We start from the raw sequence: 24574 nt of genomic DNA on the forward strand, positions 1-24574 counted from the left end.
CGGTCTCTCACTGCCCCAGGGCGCCAAAAGGAGACCAAGAATGAAAACTGCGCATGCGCACAACCGACAACGACCCCCCCCACCCCTTTTTATTTAAACTTGGAGAACCAGAGGCGCCTGCAGACTCTGGAGGGGTCTCGCCTGCCCATCGCTGGCAGTCTGAGATCCTGGGGAGGGGATGTCATACTGCTAGAGATAAGGGAGGAGAGCCCAAGCAGGAAAACATTGATTTGCTGTACACTCAAAGGGCATCTCATGCCTTCAGTCCACCGCCTCCTCGGGCCACAGCCTGTGCCCTCGCGCCGGCTCAGACTCAGCTCTGGCCCTGCTGCTGCCGCTGCAGGTTGTCGTCTTCTTCCTGGTGGTCCTCGGGCAGGGGCGGCTCCTCCAGCCCTGCAGAGGATGTCTGGAGCTCCCCGGTGGACCCGACCAGGCGGAAGACCACGGGGATCTGAGCCAGGGTTGGGTTGGTCTCCTGCAGGCCCTGGATCCACTTAGCCAGCGTCGCCTGGTCATGGGCACCTGCCATACACATGGCGAAGACAGGGCCTTCCTCCACTGTTGGAAGATATGCACCCTTAAGGTTTGCACACTGGGGGCTGCAGCGGCTAACCCATGCCTGCACCTTTTTGAGGTATTTTACACTCCCTTCCACTTCCTTTTTTTTTGAGATGGAGTCTCGCTGTGTCACCCAGGCTGGAGTGCAGTGGCGAGATCTCGACTCACTGCAACATCCGCCTCCCAGGTTTCAAGTGATTCTCCTGCCTCCGCCTCCTGAGGATCTGGGATTACAGGTGCACAGCACCACGCCACGCTAATTTTTCAATTTTTAGTAGAGATAGGGTTTCACCATGTTGGCCAGGCTGGTCTTGAATTCCTGACCTCAAATGATCCACCCGCCTCAGCCTCCTAGAGTGCTGGGATTACAGGCGTGAGCCACTGCGCCCGGCTTCCTTCCACTTTCTTGTGCCTCCAAACCTTTGCACAAGCTAGCCCCGCTGCCTAGGCTGCCCACTCCACACTTCACCCGGGCGATGCCTCCTGGGTCTTCTGTATTCTGCCAGGAAGCCCTCCTGACCCCCCGACTCAAGGCATGCTCCTCTTCTAAGCTCCCCAAAGTGCAATTTGCCTGTTCCCTTGCTGATTCGAGGGACTAGGTTTATCCTGGTGACACCCAGTAGCCAGCACAGAGGTGTGGAGGGAGGGAACGAACAAGGGCCGACAGGGCTGGATGACCTCAGGTCTGGAGCCCCTGGGGCAAATGAGTGTGTGTCGCCGGAGGACGAGGGGGTAAGTGGACTGCGTCTCAGCCTGGGCCTACCCCTTGACCCCAGAGGCCGCCCCTCATCCTGGGTGGTGTTTGGAATGTTTGGAAGTCCTGCCTGTCCAGGTTTTTGCTTTTTTTTTTTTTTTTTTGACACAGGGTCTATCACATAGGCTGGAGTGCAGTGGCTCTGTTAACAGTTCACTGCAACCTCAACTCCCGGGCTCAAATGATCCTCCCACCTCAGCCTGTTGGAGGGCTGGGATTACAAGCATACATGTGAGCCACCGCACCTGGCCCAGTTTTTACCTTCATTGATGTCAAACTCGTAGTTGTCCCAGCCACTCCTCGCATACTCCAGGTCCAGCTGCATCGGGTAGTAGAGGTTCCACTCCTCCGGCATCTCTTCAACTTCCTACTCCAAGGTGGGGAGTGCAGGCGGGGTCAGAGGCCGGGCCTCTTGCGTCTTCCTCCTCCAGCCTCTCCCATGCACCCTCAGGGTGGTGCCAGCCCACTCCCCAGCCCCGACACATGCTTTGCTTTAAGCCCTCACCCTCTCCTCCGGGGGCAGCAAGTCAGCTCTGAGGATGTGGTAATACACACACTTATTGCGGAGCCACAGGGAGAAGGGGCCCTCAACAAAGATAGGCCGGGCTGGACTGTGGCGGGCCAGGGCAGCCTGCTGATCGGGACTCTGGATTCCTGGTGTGGAGACATACATGCCCTGTGCCCTGCAAGGGACTCGGCGCAGAGGCCCAGGGAGCCCAGCCTAGGCCCAGCAGGAACCTGGCAGGGCCTGGGCCAGGTTAGAGACGTGGCCGCCCCCATGCCCACGGACTTACCTACGATGTGGGGCTGGGGGGGATCTGCTGCACCTGTTGAGTCTTTGGGCAAAGGAACCTGCAAGGGAGAGTAGGGATGTAATCTTGTAATCCCCAATCCCCTACAGAGGAACTGGGGACAGAGAAACAGAAAGGGGGATACCAGTGAATTCAGGACACCTCTCCTGAATCTGGTACACGGCCCTCCAACCTGTCCCCTCCTCCCTCTGTCCCATTTGGCAATAACCACCAATCTTTAGGATGCTCACCCTGAGGGAACCACCCTGGAACCAGCCCACCTGTGTCAAAATCCTGGCTCTGTCACGAGCTGTGTGACCTTGGCGAAGTCACTGTACCTGTGTGCCTCAGTTTCTCCAGATGCATAATAGGGATGATAACAGCACTTAATTCCGATTTTTTTTTTTTTTTTTTAGGGATGGGGGTCTCCGTCTCTGTCATCCATGCTGGAGAACGGTGGCATGATCATAGCTCACTGTAGCCTTGAACTCCTGGGCTCAAGTGATCTTCCCACCTCGGTCTCCCAAGTAGCTGGGTCTACAGGTGCACACCACTATGCCTGGCTAACTTTATTTTTTTATTTTTGAAATGGAGTTTTGCTCTTGTTGCCCAGGCTGGAGTGCAATGGCATGATCTCGGCTCACTGTAGCCTCTGCCTCCTGGGTTCCAGCGATTCTCCTGTGTCAGCCTCCTGAGTAGCTGGGACTACAGGCTCCTGCCACCATGCCCGGCTAATTTTTTGTATTTTTAGTAGAGACAGGGTTTTGCCATGTTGGGCTGGCTGGTCTCAAACTCCTGGCCTCAGGTGATCTGCCTGCGTTGGCCTCCCAAAGCACTAGGATTATGGGCATGAACCTAACTTTGGGTGGTTGTAAAATATGTAGAACAGTCCCTGGCAGATAATAAGTGCTCAGTGCTTGTGAATTAAAAAAAGAAAAATAACTTCACATATACAGAATATCCCAAGAAGGAGACACTAGAAGCAAATGATAGCTTTCACCTCTGTGGAGGACAGGGTGGGAAGGAATACCTTTTTTATCTTTTAAAATTTTATACCTTGAACATAATTCAAAAACACTAGACAATTTTTTTTTTTTTTTTTTTTTTGAGACAGAGTTTCGCTCTTGTTGCCTAGGCTGGAGTGCAATGGGGCTTGATCTCAGCTCACCGCAACCTCCACCTCCTGGGTTCAAGTGATTCTCCTGCCTCAGCCTCCCGAGTAGCTGGGATTACAGGCATGCACCACCACGTCCAGCTAATTTTGTATTTTTAGTAGAGACAGGGTTTCTCCATGTTTGTCAGGCTGGTCTCGAACTCCCGACCTCAGGTGATCTGCCTGCCTCAGCCTCCCAAAGCGTTGGGATTACAGGCATAAGCCACTGCGCCCCACTGACAAATTTTTTTTTTTTTTTTAACAAAATGCACTTGCTTTTGAACCAAAACAGTGGACAGCTATTAGAACATATATCATTCATCCTTTCAAGTTAAAAAAAATTGAGATGAGCAGGCTGGGCGTGGTGGCTCATGCCTGTAATCCCAGCACTTTGGGAGGCCGAGGGTGGTGGATCACTTGAGGCCAGGAGTTCAAGACCAGCCTGGCCAACATGGTGAAACCCCGTCTCTACTAGAAATACAAAAATTAGCTGGGCGTGGTGGCACACGCCTGTAGTCCCTGCTACATGGGAGGCTAAGGCACAAGAATTGTTTGAACCTGGGAGGTGGAGGTTGTAGTGAGCTGAGATTGTGCCACTGCACTCTAGCATGGGCAACAGAGCAAGGCTCTGTCTCAAAAAAACAAACAAAAAAAATTTGAGATGGATCAGTGACTTCTAGTTGTATTAAGTGAAATTTCCAAAAGGCAAGGTACATGTATATAATGCCCCGCTACTAAAGAAACTTTTTTTTTTTTTTGAGATAGAGTTTCGCTCTTGTTGCCCAGGCTGGAGTGCAATGGCGCGATCTCGGCTCACTGCAACCTCCATCTCCCGGGTTCAAGTGATTCTCCTGCCTCACTCTCACAAGTAGCTGGGATTACAGGCATGCACCACCATGCCTGGATAATTCTTTTTGTATTTTTAGTAGAGATGAGGTTTCTCCATGTTGGTCAGGCTGGTCTCAAACTCCCAACCTCAGGTGATCTGCCTGCCTCAGCCTTCCAAAGTGCTGGGATTACAGGCGTGAGTCACCATGCCTGGCCAAAAAACTTCTTTTTTTAAACAGACAGGATCTTGCTCTGTCACCCAGTCTGGTGTGCAGTGGTATGATCACGGCTCACTACAGACTTGACTTCCTGAGTTCAAGCCATCCTCCTGCCTCAGCCTCCTGAGTAGCTGGGGCTACAGGTGTGCGCCACCACTCCCAGCTAATTTTCGTATTTTTTTGGTAGAGACGGGGTCTCGCCATGTTGCCCAGGCTGGTCTCGAACTCCTGGGCTCAAGCAATCCATCTGCCTCAGCCTCCCAAAGTGCTGGGATTACAGGCATGTGCCACTATGCCTGGCTGTATTTTACTCCATAAGACGGGGGAGAAGGATATTTAAATACAAAGGATACAGATGCCAAAAAAAAAAAAAAGAGAGAGAGAGATCTGCTTGCAAATGTATAGAACCTCTCTGGAAGGAGACATGGAAATAGTCACCTCTGGGGAAGGAGATGGGTGGCGGGGGGTGGGGGGGGCGGCCTGTGGGGCCTGGGTAGAAGCAGAGGACTCGTCACCGTGTGCTTTTACATGCTGTTTGGCTTTTTAGTGTATTGCTTTGCAAAATGAAGAAATGAACTAAAAACAACCCTTCCCCCCACATTCTGCTGCTGGCCTCAAGGCGTCTCTCACCTGGACCCATATCCCTGGTCCCCTAGCCCCTGTCCCCATCCAACAGCATCCACACGGCCGCCAGGAGACGTGTTTCCAATTGCAGATTCTTCCAGAAACATGATTCCAACCCCATTCCTTCTTCTTAAATCTCCGCCCCCCACCCCCGGCATGGCTCTCCCCACCAACCAAGAGGTTTGAGATCAAGCTCTTTAATCAGGTGCCCCCACTCACTGCACCGCATTCCCTGGTACACACTGCTCCCTCTGCCCGGCGTCCTCTGCTCTCCTTACCTCCCCCAGGAAGCCCCACTTGCCTACTCGGCTCCCACAGCGCCTGGGGCTTCTCCATCTCAGAACCACTGGCTCCTAAGGAAACTGTTATCCGTCCAGGACCACGTGACAAGTGCTGTTGAGGGGCTCTCTTTGGATCCCTGTGTGATCTGGCATGAGTGGGGCCTCCCAGGACACTGAGATGAGGGTGTTACTCCACTCAGTCATTCAACAAACCACTGCCAAGTGTCAGCTTTGCACCAAATCCTATGCTCAGCCTTGGGAGACAGGAGGGAGACTGAGTCATGGTGAATGAGGAACCAAGCCAAGCACGGTGAAGGGGTGGTGCCTTGGCCAGGGAGGTCAGGAAGGGCATCCTGATTAGGAACAGTGGAGCTGAGACCAGAATAATATGAAGTCCATGGAGAACAGTGTTCCTGGCAGAAGGAACAGAGAACGCAAAGGCCTGTGCTGAGAACTGGCACAGAAAATAAGGAAGATGCCTAGCATGTAGCCAAGTGTTGGGAGAAGGATGGGAGGGTGCTATGGTCTGAATGTTTATGGCCCCCTGAAATTCATATGTTGCAATCTATCTCCAATGCAATAGGATTAAGAGGTCAGGCCTTTGAGAGGAGAGGCACTTAGATCATATGGGCTCTGCCTTCATGAATGAGATTAGTCCCCTTATCAAAAACGTCTGGGCCGGGCACAGTGGCTCACGCGTGTAATCCCAGCACTTTGGGAGGCCAAGGCAGGAGGATTGCTTGAGCCCAGGAGTTCAAGGCCAGCCTGGGAAATATAGTGAGACCCTGTCTCTGTAAAAAAAAAAATTTTTTTTTTTTTTTTGAGACGGAGTCTTGCTCTGTCGCCCAGGCTGGAGTGCAGTGGCGCAATCTCGGCTCACTGCAAGCTCTGCCTCCCGGGTTCACACCATTCTCCTGCCTCAGCCTCTCCGAGTAGCTGGGACTACAGGCGCCCGCCACCACGCCCGGCTAATTTTTTGTATTTTTAGTAGAGACGGGGTTTCACCGTGGTCTCGATCTCCTGACCTCGTGATCCGCCCGCCTCGGCCTCCCAAAGTGCTGGGATTACAAGCGTGAGCCACCGCGCCCGGCCCCAAAATGTTTTTTTAATTAGCCGGGCATGGTGGTGTGTGACTGGAGTCCCAGCTACTCAGGAGGCTGAGGTGGAAAGATTGCTTGAGCCTGGGAGGCAGAGGCTGCAGTGAGCCAAGATAGTGCCACTGCACTCCAGCCTGGGCAACAGAGCAAGACCCTGTCTCAAAAAAGAACTTGATTCACCACAATCACTAGAGTGAGAGAAGGGGAGCCCAGGGGAGGAATGGTGGGAGCCTGGCCTGGGGTGGCAGCTGAGGCTGTGGACAAAGGTGGATACCTGGTAGATGGTGACCCTGGCACTAAGGTCAGGCTCCATGTGTCGCAGGCCAAACATGGCCAGCTCCACAGGGTCCTGGGGCAGGTCCCGGGGCACTGGGAAGGGGTTGATGTTCATGAATCGAGGGAACCACAGCTTCAGGCGCACCAACTTGAGCATGGGGTAGCTTTTGCGTCCAAATATCTCAATCAGCAGGAACTCCGTCTCCTTGTTGGGCATCACACCTGTGCTGGGCAGATGCAGGCAGAACCTCAGAGATGGTGAGGGAAGGAGGGAAGGGAAGAGGAGAAAAGAAAACATTGAAGTCAGGGAATTGATCACAGACAGGGAGAAAATAATCAGAGAGAATTAGAAAGAAAAAGGCTCATGCCTGTAATCCCAGCACATTGGGAGGCCAAGGGGAGAGGATCACTTGAGCCCAGGAGTTTGAGACCAGCCTGGGCAACAGAGTGAGACCCTATTTCTAAAAGAGAGACAGAGAGGAAGGAAGAAAGGAAGGGAGGGAGAGAGAGAGGCAGGGAGAAGAGGAGAGGAGAGAAGAAGAGAGGAGAGGGAGGGAGAGAGGAGGGGAGGGGAGGTCAGAGGAAGGCAAGGAAGAGAGATGAGTGATGAAAAGAGGGATTGGGAGAGGGAGAAGAGCAAGAGAGACAGAGACGGAGCCATGGAGGAAGGAGGGGCTGAGACCCAGGAGAGGTGCTGCCAGCTATCAGTGTAGCCCACTCCCCACCCTGCGCCAGCCTCCTGGCCTCACCGTGGTTCTCCATCTGCTCCAGGACAGCAATCCCACACTCCTGCTGCCGAGGGTAGTGGACGAAGATGCGCTGGATGATGCTGCGAGGCCGGAAGACCTCCTTGGGGAAGATGTTGAGCAGCTGGTTGTACACAGCCAGGTCCCGCTCGACACCATACTCCCGCATCTTGCGCAGGGCCAGGTAGATGAAGTCAACATGGCCCCGCTTACGCACGCTGCGCTCCCCAAATTTCTGCACCGCCTGCAGGAAGCTCGCCTTGTCCCGTTCCCCACTAGGCGCCTGCCCAAACAGGTCCTCAAAGGGCACCAGAGCCTTGGTGGGCCTCTGCCGGGGTTCCGGTGGGCTGGGAACCAGGGACTGTTCAGAGCTATAGGCGGCTGCGCTGCAGTGGAGGCCCCGAGGGAGCTGGCAAGGGACCTGGGGAGGGAGGAGAACTGCTGGAGTCTGGCACCTCCCAGTGTCTATGGGGGGCCGCCAGGCTGGCTCTTTCCTCAGAGAGGTCCCAGTGGCCTCCCTGAGGACTCGTAGGTATGGAACTGTGGTTACAAACCCGAGATTCGAGGCCATTACAAAGTGCGGTAAAACACAATGCTGGCACAGTAGGGAGGAAACAGGCACTGTTAGCCATGGCTACGGGGAGCTGGTAAAAACTGCCACGGAGGCAACTTGGTAATATTCACAGTGATGACACACACATGCCCTATTTTATTTTTTTTGAGACAGGGTCTGGCTCTGTGGCCTAGGCTGGAATGTAGTGGTGCTACTATGGCTTACTGCAGCTTTCAACTCCTGCGCTCAAGCAATTCTCCTCCTCAGCCTGTCCAGCAGCTGCAACTACAGGTGTACACCACCACACCTGGCTAATTTTTAAATTTTCAGCAGAGACGGGAGTCACACTATTTTGTCCAGGCTGGTCTTGAACACCTGGCTTCAAGTGATCATCCCGTCTCCACCTCCCAAAGTGTTGATGCATTACAGACATGAGCCACTGTGCCTGGTGGCCCTTCTTGCTTTTAATTTTTTTTTTTTTTTTAGACAGTCTCATTCTGTCACCCATGCTGCAGCACAGTGGCGTGACCTCAGCCCACTGCAACCTCTGCCTCCCATGTTCAAGCGATTCTCATGCCTCAGCCTCCCAAGTAAGCTGGACTATAGACGTGCTCCACCACGCCCTGCTAATTTTTGTACTTTTAGTAAAGATGGGGTTTCATCATGTTGGCCAGGCTGGTCTCAAACTCCAGGCCTCAAGTGATCCACCTGCCTCAGCCTCCCCAAGTCTTTTTTTTATTTTTATTTTTTTTGAGACAGAGTTTCGCTTTGTCACCCAGGCTAGAGTGCAGTGGCACGATCTCGGCTCACTGCAAGCTCCACCTCTCGGGTTCACGCCATTCTCCTGCCTCAGTCTCCTGAGTAGCTGGGACTACAGGCGCCTGCTACCACGCCCGGCTAATTTTTTGGATTTTTAGTAGAGATGGGGTTTCACCGTGTTAGTCAGGATGGTCTTGATCTCCTGACCTTGTGATCCGCCCGCCTCGGCCTCCCAAAGTGCTGGAATTACAGGCATGAGCCACCACGCCCGGCCTAGCCTCCTTAAGTCTTGAGATTACAGGCATGAGCCACCGTACCCAGCCCCTTCTTTCTTTTTCTTTTTTTCTTGAGACAGAGTTTCACTCGTCGCCCAGGCTGGAGTGCAATGGCATCATCTCAGCTCACTGCAACCTCTGCCTTCTGGGTTCAAGCAATTCTCCTGCCTCAGCCTCCCACGTAGCTAGTATTACAGGCACCTGCCACCAATGCCAGCTAATTTTTGTGTTTTGTTTGTTTTTCCTGAGACGGAGTCTCGCTCTGTCACCAGGCTGGAGTGCAGTCGCATGATCTCAGCTCACTATAACCTCTGACTCCCTGGTTCAAGCGATTCTTCTGCCTCAGCCTCCCAAGTAGCTGGGATTACAGGCACATGCCACCATGCCCAGTTAATTTTTGTATTTTTAGTAGAGATGGGGTTTCCCCATGTTGGCCAGGCTGGTCTTGAACTCCTGACCTTGTGATCCGCCCACCTCGGCCTCCCAAAGTGCTGGGATTACAGATGTGAGCCACCGTGCCTGGCCTAATTTTTGTGTTTTTAGTAGAGACGGGGTTTCGCCATGTTGGCCAGGATGGTCTCGAATTCTTGACCTAAGGTGATCCACCCACCGTGGCCTCTCAAAGTGCTGGGAGCCTTTAAGAGATGGAGTTTAGCTATGTTGCCCAGGCGGGAGTGCAGTGGCTATTCACAGGCATGAGCCAACTGGTCAGGACAGGAGTTTTGACCTGGTGTTTCCAACCTGGGTCAGTTCATACTTCCTTAGGCAATCTGGTGGTCCCCCAAGTCCCAGAAGGTCACAATATTCACGCAAAACTTAGTGCAGGACACTCCATCAGCATAGTACACAACAGCCCAGAACTCCTGGGCTCAAGTGATCCTCCCACCTCAGCCTCCGGAGTAGCCAAACTCCGGTTCTAGATGACACAGTAACAGATTTCTTATTTTAAATTGAATTTTTAAATTAGAAGGGTTACATATAAGGCATCTTAAAAATATACAGCTAGTTATCAAGGCTGTACTGTGCTTTGATTGCACCACTGTACTGCGGCCTGGGCAACATAGTGAGACTCCATCTCTCTATGAAAAAATAAAAAAATAAGCTAGGCGTGGTGGTGTATACCTGTAGTCTCAGCTCTCAGGAGGCTGAAGCGGGAGGATTGCTTAAGCCCAGGAGTTCCAGACTGCAGTGAGCTACAATTGTGTCACTGCACTCCAGCCTGAACGAGAGAGTGAAACCTTATCTCTAAAAAATAAATGAATGTGTGTGTGTTTATCTACACACACACACACACACACACACACACACGCAAGAGCGAGCCAGTATTAGTCCGGGCTTGGTGGCTCACACCTGTAATCCTAGCACTTTGGGAGGCTGAGGCAGGCAGATCACCTGAGGTCAGGAGTTCGAGACCAGCCTGGGCAACCTGCTGAAACCTCGTGTCTACAAAAAAATACAAAAATTAGCCAAGCCTGGTGGTGAATGTATGTAGTCCCAGCTACTCAGGAGGCTGAAGTAGGCAGATCAATTGAGACTGGCGTGTCGAGGTTGCAGTGAGCCAAGATCACGCCACTGCACTCCAGCCTGGGCAACAGAGTGAGACCCTGTCTCAAAAGAAAGAGACAATATTTACCAAATATTCTTCCACTGTAGACACAGTTGAGCACTTTATAAATGTGAGGCCCTAGGTGGGAGGTACTCTTACTGCACTCATTTTACAGATGAGAAAAACCAAGGCTCAGGAAGATGAAGTGGGATGCACAGTGTTACACAGCTGGAAAGCATCAGAGCTGAGAATGGAGTCAGTGCCCACAGTCCCCCTACTCTGCGGTCCCCACAGCCATCCCATATCCTTCTTTGATATGGCAATGTTAAAAATAAAACAAAAAAAGGCATTCATTTACAGTAAAATTTCAGGTTGGGTGCAGTGGCTCATGCCTGTAATCCCAGCACTTTGAGAGGCGGGTGGATCACTTGAGGTCGGGAGTTTGAGACCAGCCTGGCCAACATGGTGAAACCCCATCTCTACCAAAAATACAAAAATTAGCCAGGTGTGGTGGTGCACACCTGTAATCCCAGCTACTCAGGAGACTGAGGCAGGAAAATCACTTGAACCCGGGAGGCAGAGGTTGCAATGAGCTGAGATCACACCACTGTACTCCAGCCTGGGTGACAGAGGGAGACTTCATCTCAAAAACAAAAAACAACTGAAATTTGTCAATTAATACTATAGGTGGTGTAGTATTATACCACTTTGGGGTAAAAATCAGAAAGGAAGCTCTAAAATGCCTAACGAGGGGGAAACACTGCAAAGGAGGTAATGTAAATGAAATGCATAGCATGGGGCCGGGCACAGAGTAAGTGCTCAATACGGGAACTATTATATTCCCACCATCATCCTTATTGCTATCTATGGCTGTCAATCTGCTTTCGCCATCTGGTCACTATGGGTATGGGAAGGAAATTCAGTTTTCAGCCCCCATCTTCACAGGTAGATGCAGGAGGAGCTGCTCACAGTCACCACACAAATCCACCAAGCTCATACATCCTTATTTTCAAAGTCAATCCCCTCACCCACAGGCACTAGCATCTCTTAAATTAGGGTCCAGGCACAGTGGCTCACACCTGTAATCCTAGCACTTTGGGAGGCCAAAGTGGAAGGACTGAGGGCCCAGAGGTTCAAGACCAGTCTGGGCAACACAGCAAGACCACATGCTTAAAAAAAAAATTAGCGGCCGGGTGCGGTGGCTCACGCCTGTAATCCCAGCACTTTGGGAGGCCGAGGCGGTGAATCACCTGAGGTCAGGAGTTCGAGACCAGCCTGGCCAACATGGCAAAACCCCGTCTCTACTAAAATTACAAAAATTAGCTGGGCGTGGTGACGTGTGCTTGTAATCACAGCTACTCGGGAGGCTGAGGCAGGAGAATTGCTTGAACCCAGGAGGCAGAGGTTGCAGTGAGCCAAGACCACGCCACTGCACTCCAGCTTTGGCGACAAGAGCAAAATTCCATCTAAAAAAAAAAAAATTACCTAGGCATGGTGGCTCAAATCTGTGGTCCCAGCTACTCGGGGCTGAGGTGGGAGGCTCATTTGAGCCCAGGAGTTTGAGGCTGCAGTGAGCCCTGATTCCACCACTGTACTCCAGCCTGAGTGATACAGCAAGACCTTGTTTCAAAAAAATAAATAAATTATGGACTTTTGACCAGGTGCAGTGGCTCACGCCTGTAATCCTAGCACTTGGGAGGCTGACACAGGTGGATCACTTGGGCCCCGAGTTCAAGACTAGCCTGCCCAACATGGTGAAACCCCGTCTCTACAAAAAAACACAAAAATTAGCTGGGCATGGTAGTATGTGCCTGTAGTCCTGGCTACTTGGGAGGATGAGGCAGGAGGATTGCTTGAACCTTGGAGGTCAAGACTACAGTGAGCTGTAATCACACTACTGCACTCCAGCCTTGGTGACAGAGTGAGACACTGTCTCAAAAAACAAACACATAAACATACATACATACATAAACTAAGGACTTTTAATGGGACCTCAGCACTGATAGGCCAGCCCAGACTCACCAGAACTGGCTTCACAGAGTGGATTCTGAAGGGGTTGGGAGCAAATCCCAAGCTTACCTCCCTCTACCCAAAAGACTGCCTGGCTGGTGCTTACCTGAGAGATGGAGGTTCCTGTGAGGGCGGCCCCGCAGCTGCCTCCCCAGGCCCTACAGAGGCCTCGGGCCAGTAGGGTGGCCTGGACCCAGCTCATGCCTCTGCTTGTCAGACAATCACCTGGCCCAAAAGAAGATTCAGCATTAGCCTGGCACCTTACAGACGCTAACAGACACAAGGGCCCCGCAGGGTCGAGGGCACACTCCAGATTATGTGGCTAACTCGCCAGCCCCAATGTTTACCTTACCCAAGAAATGGGCTCAGATGGCTCAAAGACTTTGTTCCTGGAACAGCACCCCCAATCCCGCTGCCCCAGGGACGTGACCATAGCTCAGTGCAGCCTCCAACTCCTGGGCCTAAGTGATCTTCCAGCCCCAGAACATCGAGAAGCTAGGACTACAGATGCGTGCCACCATGCCCAGCTAATTTGAAAATCGTTTGCACAGACCCAGGGTCTTGCTGTGTTGCCCAGGCTGAGTCTCGAACTCCTGGCTTCAAGTGATCCTCCCATCTCTGTCTCCCAACGTGCTGGGATCACGGGTGTGAGCCACCACTCCTAGCCACTACAATCTAATTTTACAAAATTTGTGTCACTCCAACAAGAATCCCTGTACCTGGCCAGGCGCGGTGGCTCACGCCTGTAATACCAACATTTTGGGAGGCTGAGGCGGGCAGATCACTCGAAGTCGGGAGCTCAAGACCAGCCTGACCAACATGGAGAAACCCCATCGCTACTAAAAATACAAAAAATTAGCCAAGCATGGTGGTGCATGCCTGTAATTCCAGCTACTGGGAAGGCTGAGGTAGGAGAATTGCTTGAACCCAGGAGGCAGAGGTTGCAGTGAGCCAAGATGACGCCATTGCACCCCAGCCTGGGGAACAACAGCAAAACTCTGTCTCCAAGAAAAAAGAAGAAGAAAAAAAAGAAAGAAAGAAACCCTGTACCCATTAGCACTCAATTTCCCTTCACTCCCAACCCCAGGAAACCACTCACCCACTGTGTCTATAGATCTCCCTATGCCGAGCATTTCATACAAATGGAATCACAAGTGCTCCTTTATGACTGGTTTCCTTCCCTTGACATGTTTTCTTTTTTCTTTTTGAGATGCAGTCTCGCTCTGTCACCCAGGCTGGAGTGCAATAGTGCCATCTCGGCTCACTGCAACCTCCGCCTCCCAGGTTCAAGCAATTCTCCTGCCTCAGCATCCCGAGTAGCTGGGATTACAGGTACATGCCACCACGCCCAGCTAATTTTTGTATTTTTAGTAGAGACGGAGCTTTATCATGTTGGCCAGGCTGGTCTCGAACTCCTGACCTCAAGTGATCCGTCAGCCTCAGCCTCTTTTTTTTCAAGTGCTGGGATTGCAGGCGTGAGCCACCGCACCTGGCCCATTGACATGTTTTCAAGGTTCATGAATAGATTTTTTTTTAATTTTTATTATTATTATTATTTTAGACAGGATCTTGCTTTGTTTCCCAGGCTGGAGTGCAGTGGCACAATCTCAGCTCACTGCAACCTCTGGTTCCCGGGTTCATGATTCTCCTGCCTCAGCCTCCTGAGCAGCTGGGACTATAGGTGTGTGCCACTGCATCCAGCTAATTTATAGATTTTTTTGTAGAGATGGGGTTTTGCCATGTTGCCAAGCTGGTCTCAAACTCCTTACCTTGTGATCCGCCAGCCTCGGCCTCCCAAAGTGCTGGGATTATAGTCGTGAGCCACTGCGCCTGGCCTCTTTTTTTTTTTTTTTTTTTGAGATGGAGTTTCACTCTTGTTGCCCAGGCTGGAGTGCAGTGGCATGATCTTGGCTCACCACAACCTCTGCCTCCCGGGTTCAAGCGATTCTCCTGCCTCAGCCTCCCGAGTAGCTGGGATTACAGGCGCCCGCCACCATCCCCAGCTAGTTTTTGTATTATTAGTAGAGATAGGGTTTCTCCATGTTGGCCAGGCTGGTCTTGAACTCCCGATGTCAGGTGATCCACCTACCTTGGCCTCCCAAATTGCTAGGATTACAATCATGCCCGGCCAATTCCATTCTTTTTGGAATGGAATATAACCAGGTTTTGTATGGCTCTAACCATATTTTATTTATGCATTCATCAATTGATGGACATTTGGGGTTGTTTGCCAAATGTTTTTGACTGTTATAACTACTGCCATGAACATTCGTGTAGAAGTTTTATGTGAACATATGTTTATACTTCTCTTGGGTATATACTTAGGAGTCGAACTGCTGAGACATATGGTAACTACATGTTTAGCATTTTCCGGAACTGCCAGACTGTTTTTGGGGATGACTGCACCATTTCACATTCCCATCGGCAATGTACAGTTGACCCTTCATCAACAAAGGTTTGAACAGCATGAGTCCATTTATACATGGATTTTTTTTTTTTTTCAGTAAAAGTTATGGCTGCACGTGGTGGCTCACGCCTGTAATCACAGCGCTTTAGGAGGTCGAAGCAGGCAGATCACCTGAGGCCAGGAGTTCGAGAGCAGCCTGGCCAACATGGGAGAGACCCCATCTCTACTTAAAAAAAAAAAAAAAAAAAAAATTAGCCAGGCTTGGGGGCACACTCCTGCAGTCCCCAGCTATTCAGGAGGCTGAGGCAGGAGAATTGCTTGAACCCAGGAGGCAGAGGCTGCAGTGAACCGAGATCGTGCCACTGCACTCCAGCCTGGGCGACAGAGCAAGACTCTGTCTGAAAAATAAAAATAAGACCAGGTGTGGTGGCTCACGCCTGTAATCCCAGCACTTTGGGAGGCCAGGCAGGAGAATCACTTGAGGTCAAGAGTTCAAGACCAACCAACGCGGCAAAACTCCATCTCTACTAAAAATACAAAAATTAGCCAGGTTCCTTTTGCGGGTGGCGGCAAGTGTGGAGAGGATGCCATGAAGGCCTTGGGTACACTACAAGAGTACAAGGTGGTGAGTCACTGCCTGCCCACTCCCAAATGCCACACACCGCCCCTCTACTACATGCGAATCTTTGCACCTGCTCATGTCGTCTCCAAGTCCCGCTTCTGGTACTTTGTATCTGAGCTAAAGAAGATGAAGAAGTCTTCAGAGGAGACTGTCAACCGTGGGCAGGCATTTGAGAAGTACCCTCTGTGGGTGAAGAACTTCGGCATCTGGCTGCGCTATGAACTCCCGGGGCGGCACCCACAACATGTACCAGGAATGCCTGGACCCATTCCATCCAGATCGTGAAGGTGGAGGAGACAGCAGCCAGCAAGTCCCGCCGGCTGGCCGTCAAGCAGTTCCAAGACTCCAAGATCAAGTTCCCGCTGCCCCACCGGGTCCTGCACCATCAGCACAAGCCACACTTCACCACCAAAAGGCCCAACACCTTCTAGGGGCAGGGCCCTCGCCCAGGTGGGCTCCACAAAAACTCAGGAACGCCCCGGTAAAAAAAAAAAAAAAAAAAAAAAAAAATTAGCCAGGCATGGTGGTATGTGCCTGTAATCCCAGCTACTCAGGAGGCTGAGGCGGGAGAATTGCTTGCACCTGGGAGGCGATGTTACAGTAAACTGAGATCGCGCTACTGCACTCCAGCCTGGGTGACCGAGTGAGACTCTGTCTCAAAAAAATTAATTAAATTTAATTAAATAAAAGTTACAACTTTAAACACTGAGGGGCTAGTAAAAAGAAAAAAGGTCGGGCACAGTGGCTCACGCCTGTAATCCCAGCACTTTGGGAGGCTGAGGCGGGCGGATCACGAGGTCAGGAGATCAAGACCATCCTGCTAACATGGTGAAACCCCACCTCTACTAAAAATACAAAAAAATTAGCCGGATGTGGTGGCAGGCACCTGTAGTCCCAGCTACTCAGGAGGCTGAGGCAGGAGAATGGCGTGAACCTGGGAGGCAGAGCTTGCAGTGAGCTGAGATCGCGCCACTGCACTCTAGCCTGGGTGACAGAGTGAGACTCTTTCTCAAAAAAAAAAAAAAAAAAAAAGAAAGGCCGGGCGCGGTGGCTCACGCTTGTAATCCCAGCACTTTGGGAGGCCAAGGCGGGTGGATCACGAGGTCAGGAGATTGAGACCATGGTGAAACCCCGACTCTACTAAAAATACAAAAAATTAGCCGGGCGTGGTGGCGGGCACTTGTAGTCCCAGCTACTCGGAGAGGCTGAGGAAGGAGAATGGCGTGAACCCAGGAGGCGGAGCTTGCAGTGAGCTGAGATTGCACCACTGCACTCCAGCCTGGGCGACAGAGCAAGACTTCGTCTCAAAAAAAAAAAAAAAAAAAAGTTACAGCTGAATGTGCCTGCCTCTCCATCTACCTCCTCCACCACCTCTTCTGCCTCTGCCACCCCTAAGACAGCAAGACCAACCCCTCCTCCTTCCTCCTCCTCCTCAGCTTACTCAATGTGAAGACGATGAGAATGAAGACCTTTATGATGATCCACTTCCACCTAATGAATAGTAAATTAAATGTGTTTTCCTGATTTTCTTAATAACATTTTCTTTTCTCCAACTTATTGTAAGATTATAGTATTATATATATATAACATAAAAAAAAAGTTAATCGCTCTTTCCCTGCCACCGCTGAGTTGTGCAGAGGCGGAGGCTTGGGTGCGTTCAAGATTCAGCTCCACCCGTAACCCACCGCCATGGCCGAGGGAGGCATTGCTGCTGGAGGTGTAATGGACATTAATACTGCTTTACAAGAGGTGCTGAAGACCGCCCTCATCCACGATGGCCTAGCACGTGGAATTTGAGAAGTTGCCAAAGCCTTAGACAAGCACCAAGCCCATCTTTGTGTGCTTGCATCGGACCGTGATGAGCCTATGTATGTCAAGTTGGTGGAGGCCCTTTGTGCTGAGCACCAAATCAACTTAATTAAGGTTGATGACAACAAGAAGCTAGGGGAATGGGTAGGGCTCTGTAAAATTGAGAGAGGGGAAACCCTGTAAAGTGGTTGGTTACAGTTGTGTAGTAGTTAAGGACTATGGCAAGGAGTCTCAGGCCAAGGATGCCATCGAAGAGTACTTCAAATGCAAGAAATGAAGACATAAATCTTTGGCTCACATAAAAAAAGTAAGTTAATTGACTGTTTATGTAATCACTGAGGCCTCTGGACAACAGTGGGCTATTAGTAGTTAAGATTTTTTGTTTGGGGACAGGATCTCACTCTGTTGCCCAGCTGGAGTACAGTGGTATGATCATGGCTCACTGCAGACTTGACCTCCCAACTCAAGCAATCCTCCCACCACTGCCTCCTGAGTAGCTGGGATTACAGGTGCATGCCACCACACTCAACTAATTTTTAAAATTTTTATAGAGGCTGGGTTTCCCTCTGTTTTCCAGGCTGATCTCAAACTCCTGGGCTCAAACAATCCTCCCACCTTGGCCTCCCAAAGTGCTGGAATTACAGAGGTGTGCCACTGCACCTGGCTGGATTTTGGGGGAGTCAAAAGTTATATGTAGCCCGGCACGGTGGCTCACGCCTGTAATCCCAGCACTTTGGGAGGCCGAGGTGGGCAGATCATGAGGTCAAGAGATCGAGACTATCCTGGCCAACACTGTGAAACCCCGTCTCTACTAAAAGTACAAAAATTAGCTGGGCATGGTGGCAGGTGCCTGTAGTCCCAGTTACTCGGGAGGCGGAGGCAAGAGAATCGCTTGAACCCGGGAGGTGGACTTTGCAGTCAGCCGAGATTGTGCCACTGCACTCCAGTCTGGGTGACAGAGCAAGGCTCCATTTCAAAAATAAATAAATAAATAGAGCACCCCACTGAACGCTGGGCACAGCGGCTCATGCTTCTTATCCACTTTGGGAGGTCAGAGTGGGAGGATCACTTGAGCCTAGGAGATCAAGACCAGCAAAAAAAAAAAAAAAAAAAAAACCAGCTGGGTGTGGTGGCACTCATTTGTAGTCCCAGCTATTCAGGAGGCTGAGGTGGGATGATCACTTGAGCCCAGCAGTTCAAGGTTATATAAGCTATGATTGTGCTACCACACTCTGGCTTGGGTGACAGAGTGAGACCCTATCTCAAAAATAAAAAAAAATAAAAAATAAGCACCCTGGCCAGGCGCAGTGGCTCATGCCTGTAATCCCAGCACTTTGGGAGGCCAAGGCGGGTGGATCACGAGGTCAGGTGTTCAAGACCAACTTGGCCAAGATGGAGAAACCCCACCTCTACTAAAAATACAAAAATTAGCGGGACCTGGTGGCAGGTGCCTATAATCCCAGCTACTAGGGAGGCTGAGGCAGGAGAGTCACTTGAAGCCGGGAGACGGAGGTTGCAGTGAGCCGAGATCGCACCGCTGCACTCCAGCCTGGGCAACAGAGTGCGACTTCGTCTCAAAAAAATAGATAAATAAAAATAAAAATAAAAAGCACTGCAATGACTTTCACATGCACCTAGGATTAAGACCTTAATTTAAATTTTCAGGGCCAGGCTCAGTGGCTCATGCCTGTAATCCTAGCACTTTGGGAGGCCAAGGTGGGAGGACTGGTTGAGCCCAGGAGTCCAATACCAGCCCTGACAACATAGCCAGACACTGTCTCTATAAAAAAATTTAAAAATTAACCAGGCATGGTAGCATACACCTGTCTGTGTTCTCATTCCTCAGGAGGCTGAAGTGGGAGGATCACATGAGCCTGGGAGGTCCAAGTTACAGTAAACCAAGTTCACGCCACACACTCCAGCCTGAGCAACACAGCAAGACCCTGACTCAAAACAAAAAAACAAAAACAAAAACAAAAAAACACAGCTACTTAAAGTGTGTTCTAGGGACTGGCAGCGTCAGTGACATTCAGAAGTTTATTAGAATAGCAAAATTTGGCCGGGCATGGTGACTCATGCATGTAATCCTAGCACTTTGGGAGGTCCAGGCGGGCTGATCACCTGAGGTCGGGAGTTTGAGACCAGCCTGACCAACATGGAGAAACCCTGCCTCTACTAAAAAAAATAAAAAATAAATAAAAAAAAAATAAAAATATATATATATATAATTAGCCGGGTGTGGTGGCGTATGCCTGTTAATTCCAGCTACTTGGGAGGCTGAGGCAGGAGAATTGCTTGAACCTGAGAGGTAGAGCTTGTGGTGAGCCAAAAGCACACCACTGCACTCCAGCCTGGGCAACAAGAGGGAAACTCCGTCTCAAAAAAAAAAAAAACAACAACAAAATCTCGGCCCTATCCCAGACCTACTGAACTGGAATCTGCATTTTTTTTTTTCCAGACGGAGTCTTGCTCTGTCGCCCAGGCTGGAATGCAGTGGCGCGATCTTGGCTCACTGCAACCTCCATATCCAGGGTTCAAGCAATTCTCCTGCCTCAGCCTCCCGAGTAGCTGGGATTACAGGCACATGCCACCATGCCCTGCTGATTTTTGCATTCTTTTTTTTTTTTTTTTTTTTTTTTTGAGACGGAGTCTCGCTCTGTCGCCCAGGCTGGAGTGCAGTGGCGTGATCTCGGCTCACTGCAAGCTCCGCCTCCCGGGTTCACGCCATTCTCCTGCCTCAGCCTCTCTGAGTAGCTGGGACTACAGGCGCCCGCCACCACGCCCGGCTAATTTTTTTTTTGTATTTTTAGTAGAGATGGGGTTTCACCGTGGTCTCGATCTCCTGACCTCGTGATCCGCCCGCCTCGGCCTCCCAAAGTGCTGGGATTACAAGCGTGAGCCACCGCGCCCGGCCCGATTTTTGCATTCTTAGTAGAGACAGGGTTTCACCATCTTGGCCAGACTGGTCTTGAACTCCTGACCTCGTGATCCACCCGCTTTGGCCTCCCAAAGTGCTGGGATTACAGGCGTGAGCCACCGCGCCAGGCCCAAATCTGCATTTTAACGAGTCCCTGGTATCTCCTGTGAGCATTAAAGTTTGAGAAGTGGCGATCTGTGTGCTGATGGCTCCCCAGTGTTCACCTCAATCCCTGGGCCCCAGCCTTTATACCTAACTGCCACTTTGGCATATACCCAGCCATCTCAAACATAATTTGCTCCAAACTGATATCCTTGCTTAAACTTGATCCTCTCCATCCTATCCAATCGCACCACTACTACTGGCCATTCAGGCTACAAACCTAGGAGACATTTCTGAGTCCACTATGTCCCTCACTCTCCCATTCAATCCATCAACTAGTCTGGGTGACTACTTCCAAATCCATCCCAAATGCATCTCTATCTGAAGCCACCACCTCAATCTATGACTTGGATACCTATCAAGCCTCCCACTTTTGCCCTTCCTGCCTCCAGTCAGTTCTCCCCACTATGGCCAGACAGAGCTTTCTTTTTTTTTTGGAGACAGAGTCTCACTCTGTTCCCCAGGCTGGAGTGCAATGGCGTGATCTTGGCTCACTGCAACCTCCACCTCCCCAGTTCAAGTTGGTTCTCATGCCTCAGCCTCCCGAGTAGCTGGGACTACAGGTGTGTGCCACAACACCCAGCTAATTTTTTGTATTTTAGTAGAGATGGGGTTTCATTATGTTGCTCAGGGTGGTCTCAAACTCCTGAGTTCAAGCAATCCACCCATCTTGGCCTCCCAAAGTGCTGAGATTACAGGTGTGAGCCACCACACCCAGCCAGAGGGAGCTTTTAAACTAAAATTAGGCCAGGTGCTGTGGCTCACGCCTGTAATCCCAGCAATTTGGGAGGCTGAAGCAGGTGGATCACAAGGTCAGTTCAAGACCAGCCTGGCCGAGATGGTGAAAGCCCATCTCTACTAAAAATACAAAAATTAGCCAGGTGTGGTGGCAGGCACCTGTAATCCCAGCTATTCGGGAGCCTGAGGCAGGAGAATCACTTGAACCTGGGAGGCGGAGGTTGCAATGAGCTGAGATTGTGCCACTGCACACTCCGTCTCAAAATAAATAAATAAACAAACAAACTAAAATTAGTGATTTCTGCCTAAAATCGCTAACAGTGTATCACACTTAAAATCAGGGACTGGGCACACTGGCTCATGCCTGTAATCCTAACACTTTGGGAGAACAAGGTAGGAGGATCACTTGAGCCCAGGAATTCAAGACCAGCCTGGGCAACAACATAGCGAGACCCCACCTCTACAAAAAAATTAAGAATTACCCAGGCATGGTGACGAATGCCTGTCATCTCAGGTACTCAGGAGACTGAGACTGGAGGATCCTTTAAGGTCAGTAGTTAGAGGTTGCAGTGAACCATGACTGCACTTGTGAATAGCCACTGCACTCTAGCCTGGGCAACATACTGAGATCCTGTCTCTAAAAATAAATAAATAGCCAGGGAGCAGTGGCTCATGCCTATAATCCTAGTGCTTTGGAAGTCCAAGTGGGGAGGATCGCTTGAGCCCAGGAGTTCAAGACCAGCCTGGACAACATAGCAGGACACGATCTTTACAAAAATTATTTTAAAACATTAGCTGGACCTGGTGGTGTGCACCTGTAGTTCCAGCTACTGGGAAAGCTGAGGCAGGAGAATCACTTGAGCCATGGAGTTTGACGCTGCAGTGAGCTATGATTGCACCACTGCACTCCAGGCTTGACGAACAAGTGAGATCCTGTCTCTAAAAAATAAAAATAAATAAATAAAATCAGACAGGGTCTACCCCTCTAAACTCAACTCCTACCACTGGCAGCTTCAGCTACATTGTTTCTGAAAGAAACTAAGTTTATGCCATCTCAGAACCTTTGTACTTGCTTTTCTCTCTGTCTAGAGTTTTCTTCCTCCAGATCTGCCCACAGCTGTCTCTGGTCATTTCAATGAAAGGTCTTCTTTGACCACCTCCCATTCCCCACATTCTAAAAGCCCTCATCACCCTATTAATTTTTGTTTGTTTGTTTCTGAGACAGGGTCCTGCTCTGTTGCCCAGGCTGGGGTGCAGTGGCACAATCATGGCTCACTACAGCCTCGACCTCCTGGGCTCAAGCAATCCTCCCACCACAGCTTCCCAAGTAGCTAGGACTACAGGCGTGCACCACTACGCCCAGATAATTTTTTGTAGAGAACAGGGTCTCGCTATGTTGCCAAGGCTGGTCTCGAAACTCCTGGGCTCAAGCGAAATTCCCGACACCATTAACGCATTTTTAGTAACTAATCAGTATCTGAAATCACCTGTTTCGTTTATTTCTAATTTGTTCAAAGTCTGGTTCCCCCAGGAGATGAAAGATTTTTATCTATCTTCCTCACTGCTGTGTCTCCAGCACCCAGGACAGTGCCTGGTATATGGTAGATGCCTAACAAGTATCAACCGAACGGAAACAAGCCTCAATTTCAACAAAACACCTATAAATCTGAACCCCGAGGTATGGTGTACGTACAGCAGCTCTGAAACCGGCTGCCAGGATTCTGGGTCTCTTGGGGGAAAAAGGCAGACGCGGATTCCAATTCCTGCCCGGTTGCCGACTTGCGGCGTGACCTCTCGCGAGGTCATCTGCAAAGTGGGAGACTGGGGGCGTGAGGCGGCTGGCACAAGACAGGCGGCCTTTCCCAGCGCGTCCCCGCCCCCACTACGAAAGGTCATGGCGCCCTGGCCCTGCAGCTGGGTCCCTCCAGGGCTGCCCTCTCGCGCTGCCGGGTCCTGAAGGGCCCGCCTGCAGGCCAGCAGTTCGCGTTCGCCTGCCCGCGCGCGACCTACCTACTCACGCAGCCAGCCGCGGACTCCAGGCCAGCTCTGTCTTATTGCTGGGCGCTGCCATATTGGCCCAGAGAGCGTCCGGGTCAGGGAGCGCCAGGGAGGCAGCAAATCAAGAAAGCCGATGTAATAGGTCCCGCCCACAACGCGAGGTGCGCCAATAGGAAGGCGGAAGGACCTGGGACCCGCCTCATAACGAGCCAGGCCCCGCCTCTAACGAGGCAAGGCTCACTCCAGACCTGGGAACCTTGAAATGGCCCGGGAGGCTGGACTTGGGAGTCATAGTCTGAATCCAGTGGCAGGCCCCAGCGGCTGAAATGAGAAAATGAATTAAAAAAAAAAAAAAGTGGAAAGGGGCCGGTACGGTGGCTCATGCCTGTAATCCCAGCACTTTGGGAGGCCGAGGCGGGTGGATCACCTGAGGTCAGGAGTTCGAGACCAGCCTGGCCAACATGATGAAACCCCATCTCTACTAAAAATACAAAGTTAGCAGGGCATGGTCGTGGGCGCCTGTAATCCCAGCTCCTTGGGAGGCTGAGGCAGGAGAATGGCTTGAACCCGGGAGACGGAAGTTGCAGTGAGCCAGGGTCACGCCACTGCACTCCAGCCTCAGCGACAGAGCGAGACTCTGTCTCAAAATAAATAAATAAATAAATAAATAAATAAATAAAAACAAAAATTAGTGGGGTGTGGTGGTGTGCTCCCGAGTAGCCGGGGCTACTCGGGAGGCTGAGGCACGAGAATTGCTTGAACCCAGGAGGTGAAGGTTGCAGTGAGCCGATATAGCACCACTGCACTCCAGCCTGGGCGACAGAGTGAGACTCCATCTCAATAAATAAATAAATAAATAGGAAGGCCTCAATGAGGTGACCTTTGAGTAAAGGCCGGAGGAAGTGAGTGAGCCATCTGGATATCTGGGGAACGCTTTTGGCACTGGGAACAACAGCAAAGACTCTGTGTGGTTAGAGTGGAGTCTTTGGAGGAAATGTGATAAAACGAGGTGAGATTGAGTAATGGGGGCTCCTGGTCTCCCCCAGAAAGCACCAGATTTAGGCTGTTAATAACTAAGGTGGATAAGCACATAAAATGGGCTATTGGCAATAGCAGTGGCCTCCGGGAGGGAAGGCTATCTGCCCTCATAAGCCCATTTCTGCAGTCCCTCAGCCTCTGTGGCGCAGTGAGCTGGCATGGGGACTAGGATGCAGGAAGCTACCCTGAGGATGCCTCAAGGACTCTGCGCAGCCACAGGACATCCACCTCATCAGAACTCCTGTGATTGGGCAATCTGAGAAAACCTGTAGCCAATCAGCTGCTTGGCTGGAGCACTCCTCTCTGGCAAGTTGACAGGCACGTGGGCAGCGGCTGGGAGCGCTACTGCCCTCTGTCAAGCTCCCGCAGCTACAAGCAAGCAGAGTGAGCTCTGCTTAGCTGGGGACTGGGTAA

The 24574-nt window shown here is 51.0% G+C and overlaps 1 protein-coding gene and 2 pseudogenes across 10 annotated transcripts; 2 read left to right on the forward strand and 1 right to left on the reverse strand.

Moving 5' to 3' along the window:
- Positions 1 to 54: 54 nt before the first annotated feature.
- On the reverse strand, positions 55 to 23237 carry ECSIT (ECSIT signaling integrator). Of its 10 annotated transcripts, none has more exons than XM_055239971.2 (8): positions 23135 to 23237; positions 12576 to 12694; positions 7330 to 7747; positions 6579 to 6802; positions 2107 to 2164; positions 1818 to 1966; positions 1574 to 1679; positions 55 to 558 (listed from the first exon to the last, which is right to left on the reverse strand). In XM_055239971.2, exons 2-8 carry the CDS (start codon positions 12669 to 12671, stop codon positions 314 to 316), a joined length of 1296 nt encoding a protein of 431 aa, XP_055095946.1. In that variant the 5' UTR covers positions 12672 to 12694; positions 23135 to 23237; the 3' UTR covers positions 55 to 313. The 10 variants fall into 10 exon arrangements, 9 of the variants coding, with proteins under 9 accessions (XP_055095946.1, XP_063472190.1, XP_063472189.1 ...); XM_063616120.1 differs by having other exon boundaries at positions 1818 to 1845; positions 6726 to 6802; positions 23135 to 23214; XM_063616119.1 differs by having other exon boundaries at positions 6726 to 6802; positions 23135 to 23214.
- On the forward strand, positions 15183 to 15929 carry LOC129461106 (large ribosomal subunit protein eL20-like; annotated as a pseudogene).
- Positions 17078 to 17608, forward strand: LOC129461108 (small ribosomal subunit protein eS12-like; annotated as a pseudogene).
- Positions 23238 to 24574: the final 1337 nt, after the last annotated feature.

Source organism: Symphalangus syndactylus, chromosome 13, assembly GCF_028878055.3.
Source record: "Symphalangus syndactylus isolate Jambi chromosome 13, NHGRI_mSymSyn1-v2.1_pri, whole genome shotgun sequence".
Taxonomy (NCBI): domain Eukaryota; kingdom Metazoa; phylum Chordata; class Mammalia; order Primates; family Hylobatidae; genus Symphalangus; species Symphalangus syndactylus.

What these genes read in the sequence shown, in the direction of transcription:
- ECSIT (XM_055239971.2), bottom strand. Translation starts at nt 12,671, where the DNA reads ATGAGCTGGGTCCAGGCCACCCTACTGGCCCGAGGCCTCTGTAGGGCC. An exon ending in TGCTGCCCCCGGAGGAGAGG is followed by an intron (nt 1,680 to 1,817) that starts GTGAGGGCTTAA and finishes ACCTTGGAGTAG; the next exon opens with GAAGTTGAAGAGATGCCGGA. An exon ending in CGAGTTTGACATCAATGAAG is followed by an intron (nt 559 to 1,573) that starts GTAAAAACTGGG and finishes ATCTTCCAACAG; the next exon opens with TGGAGGAAGGCCCTGTCTTC.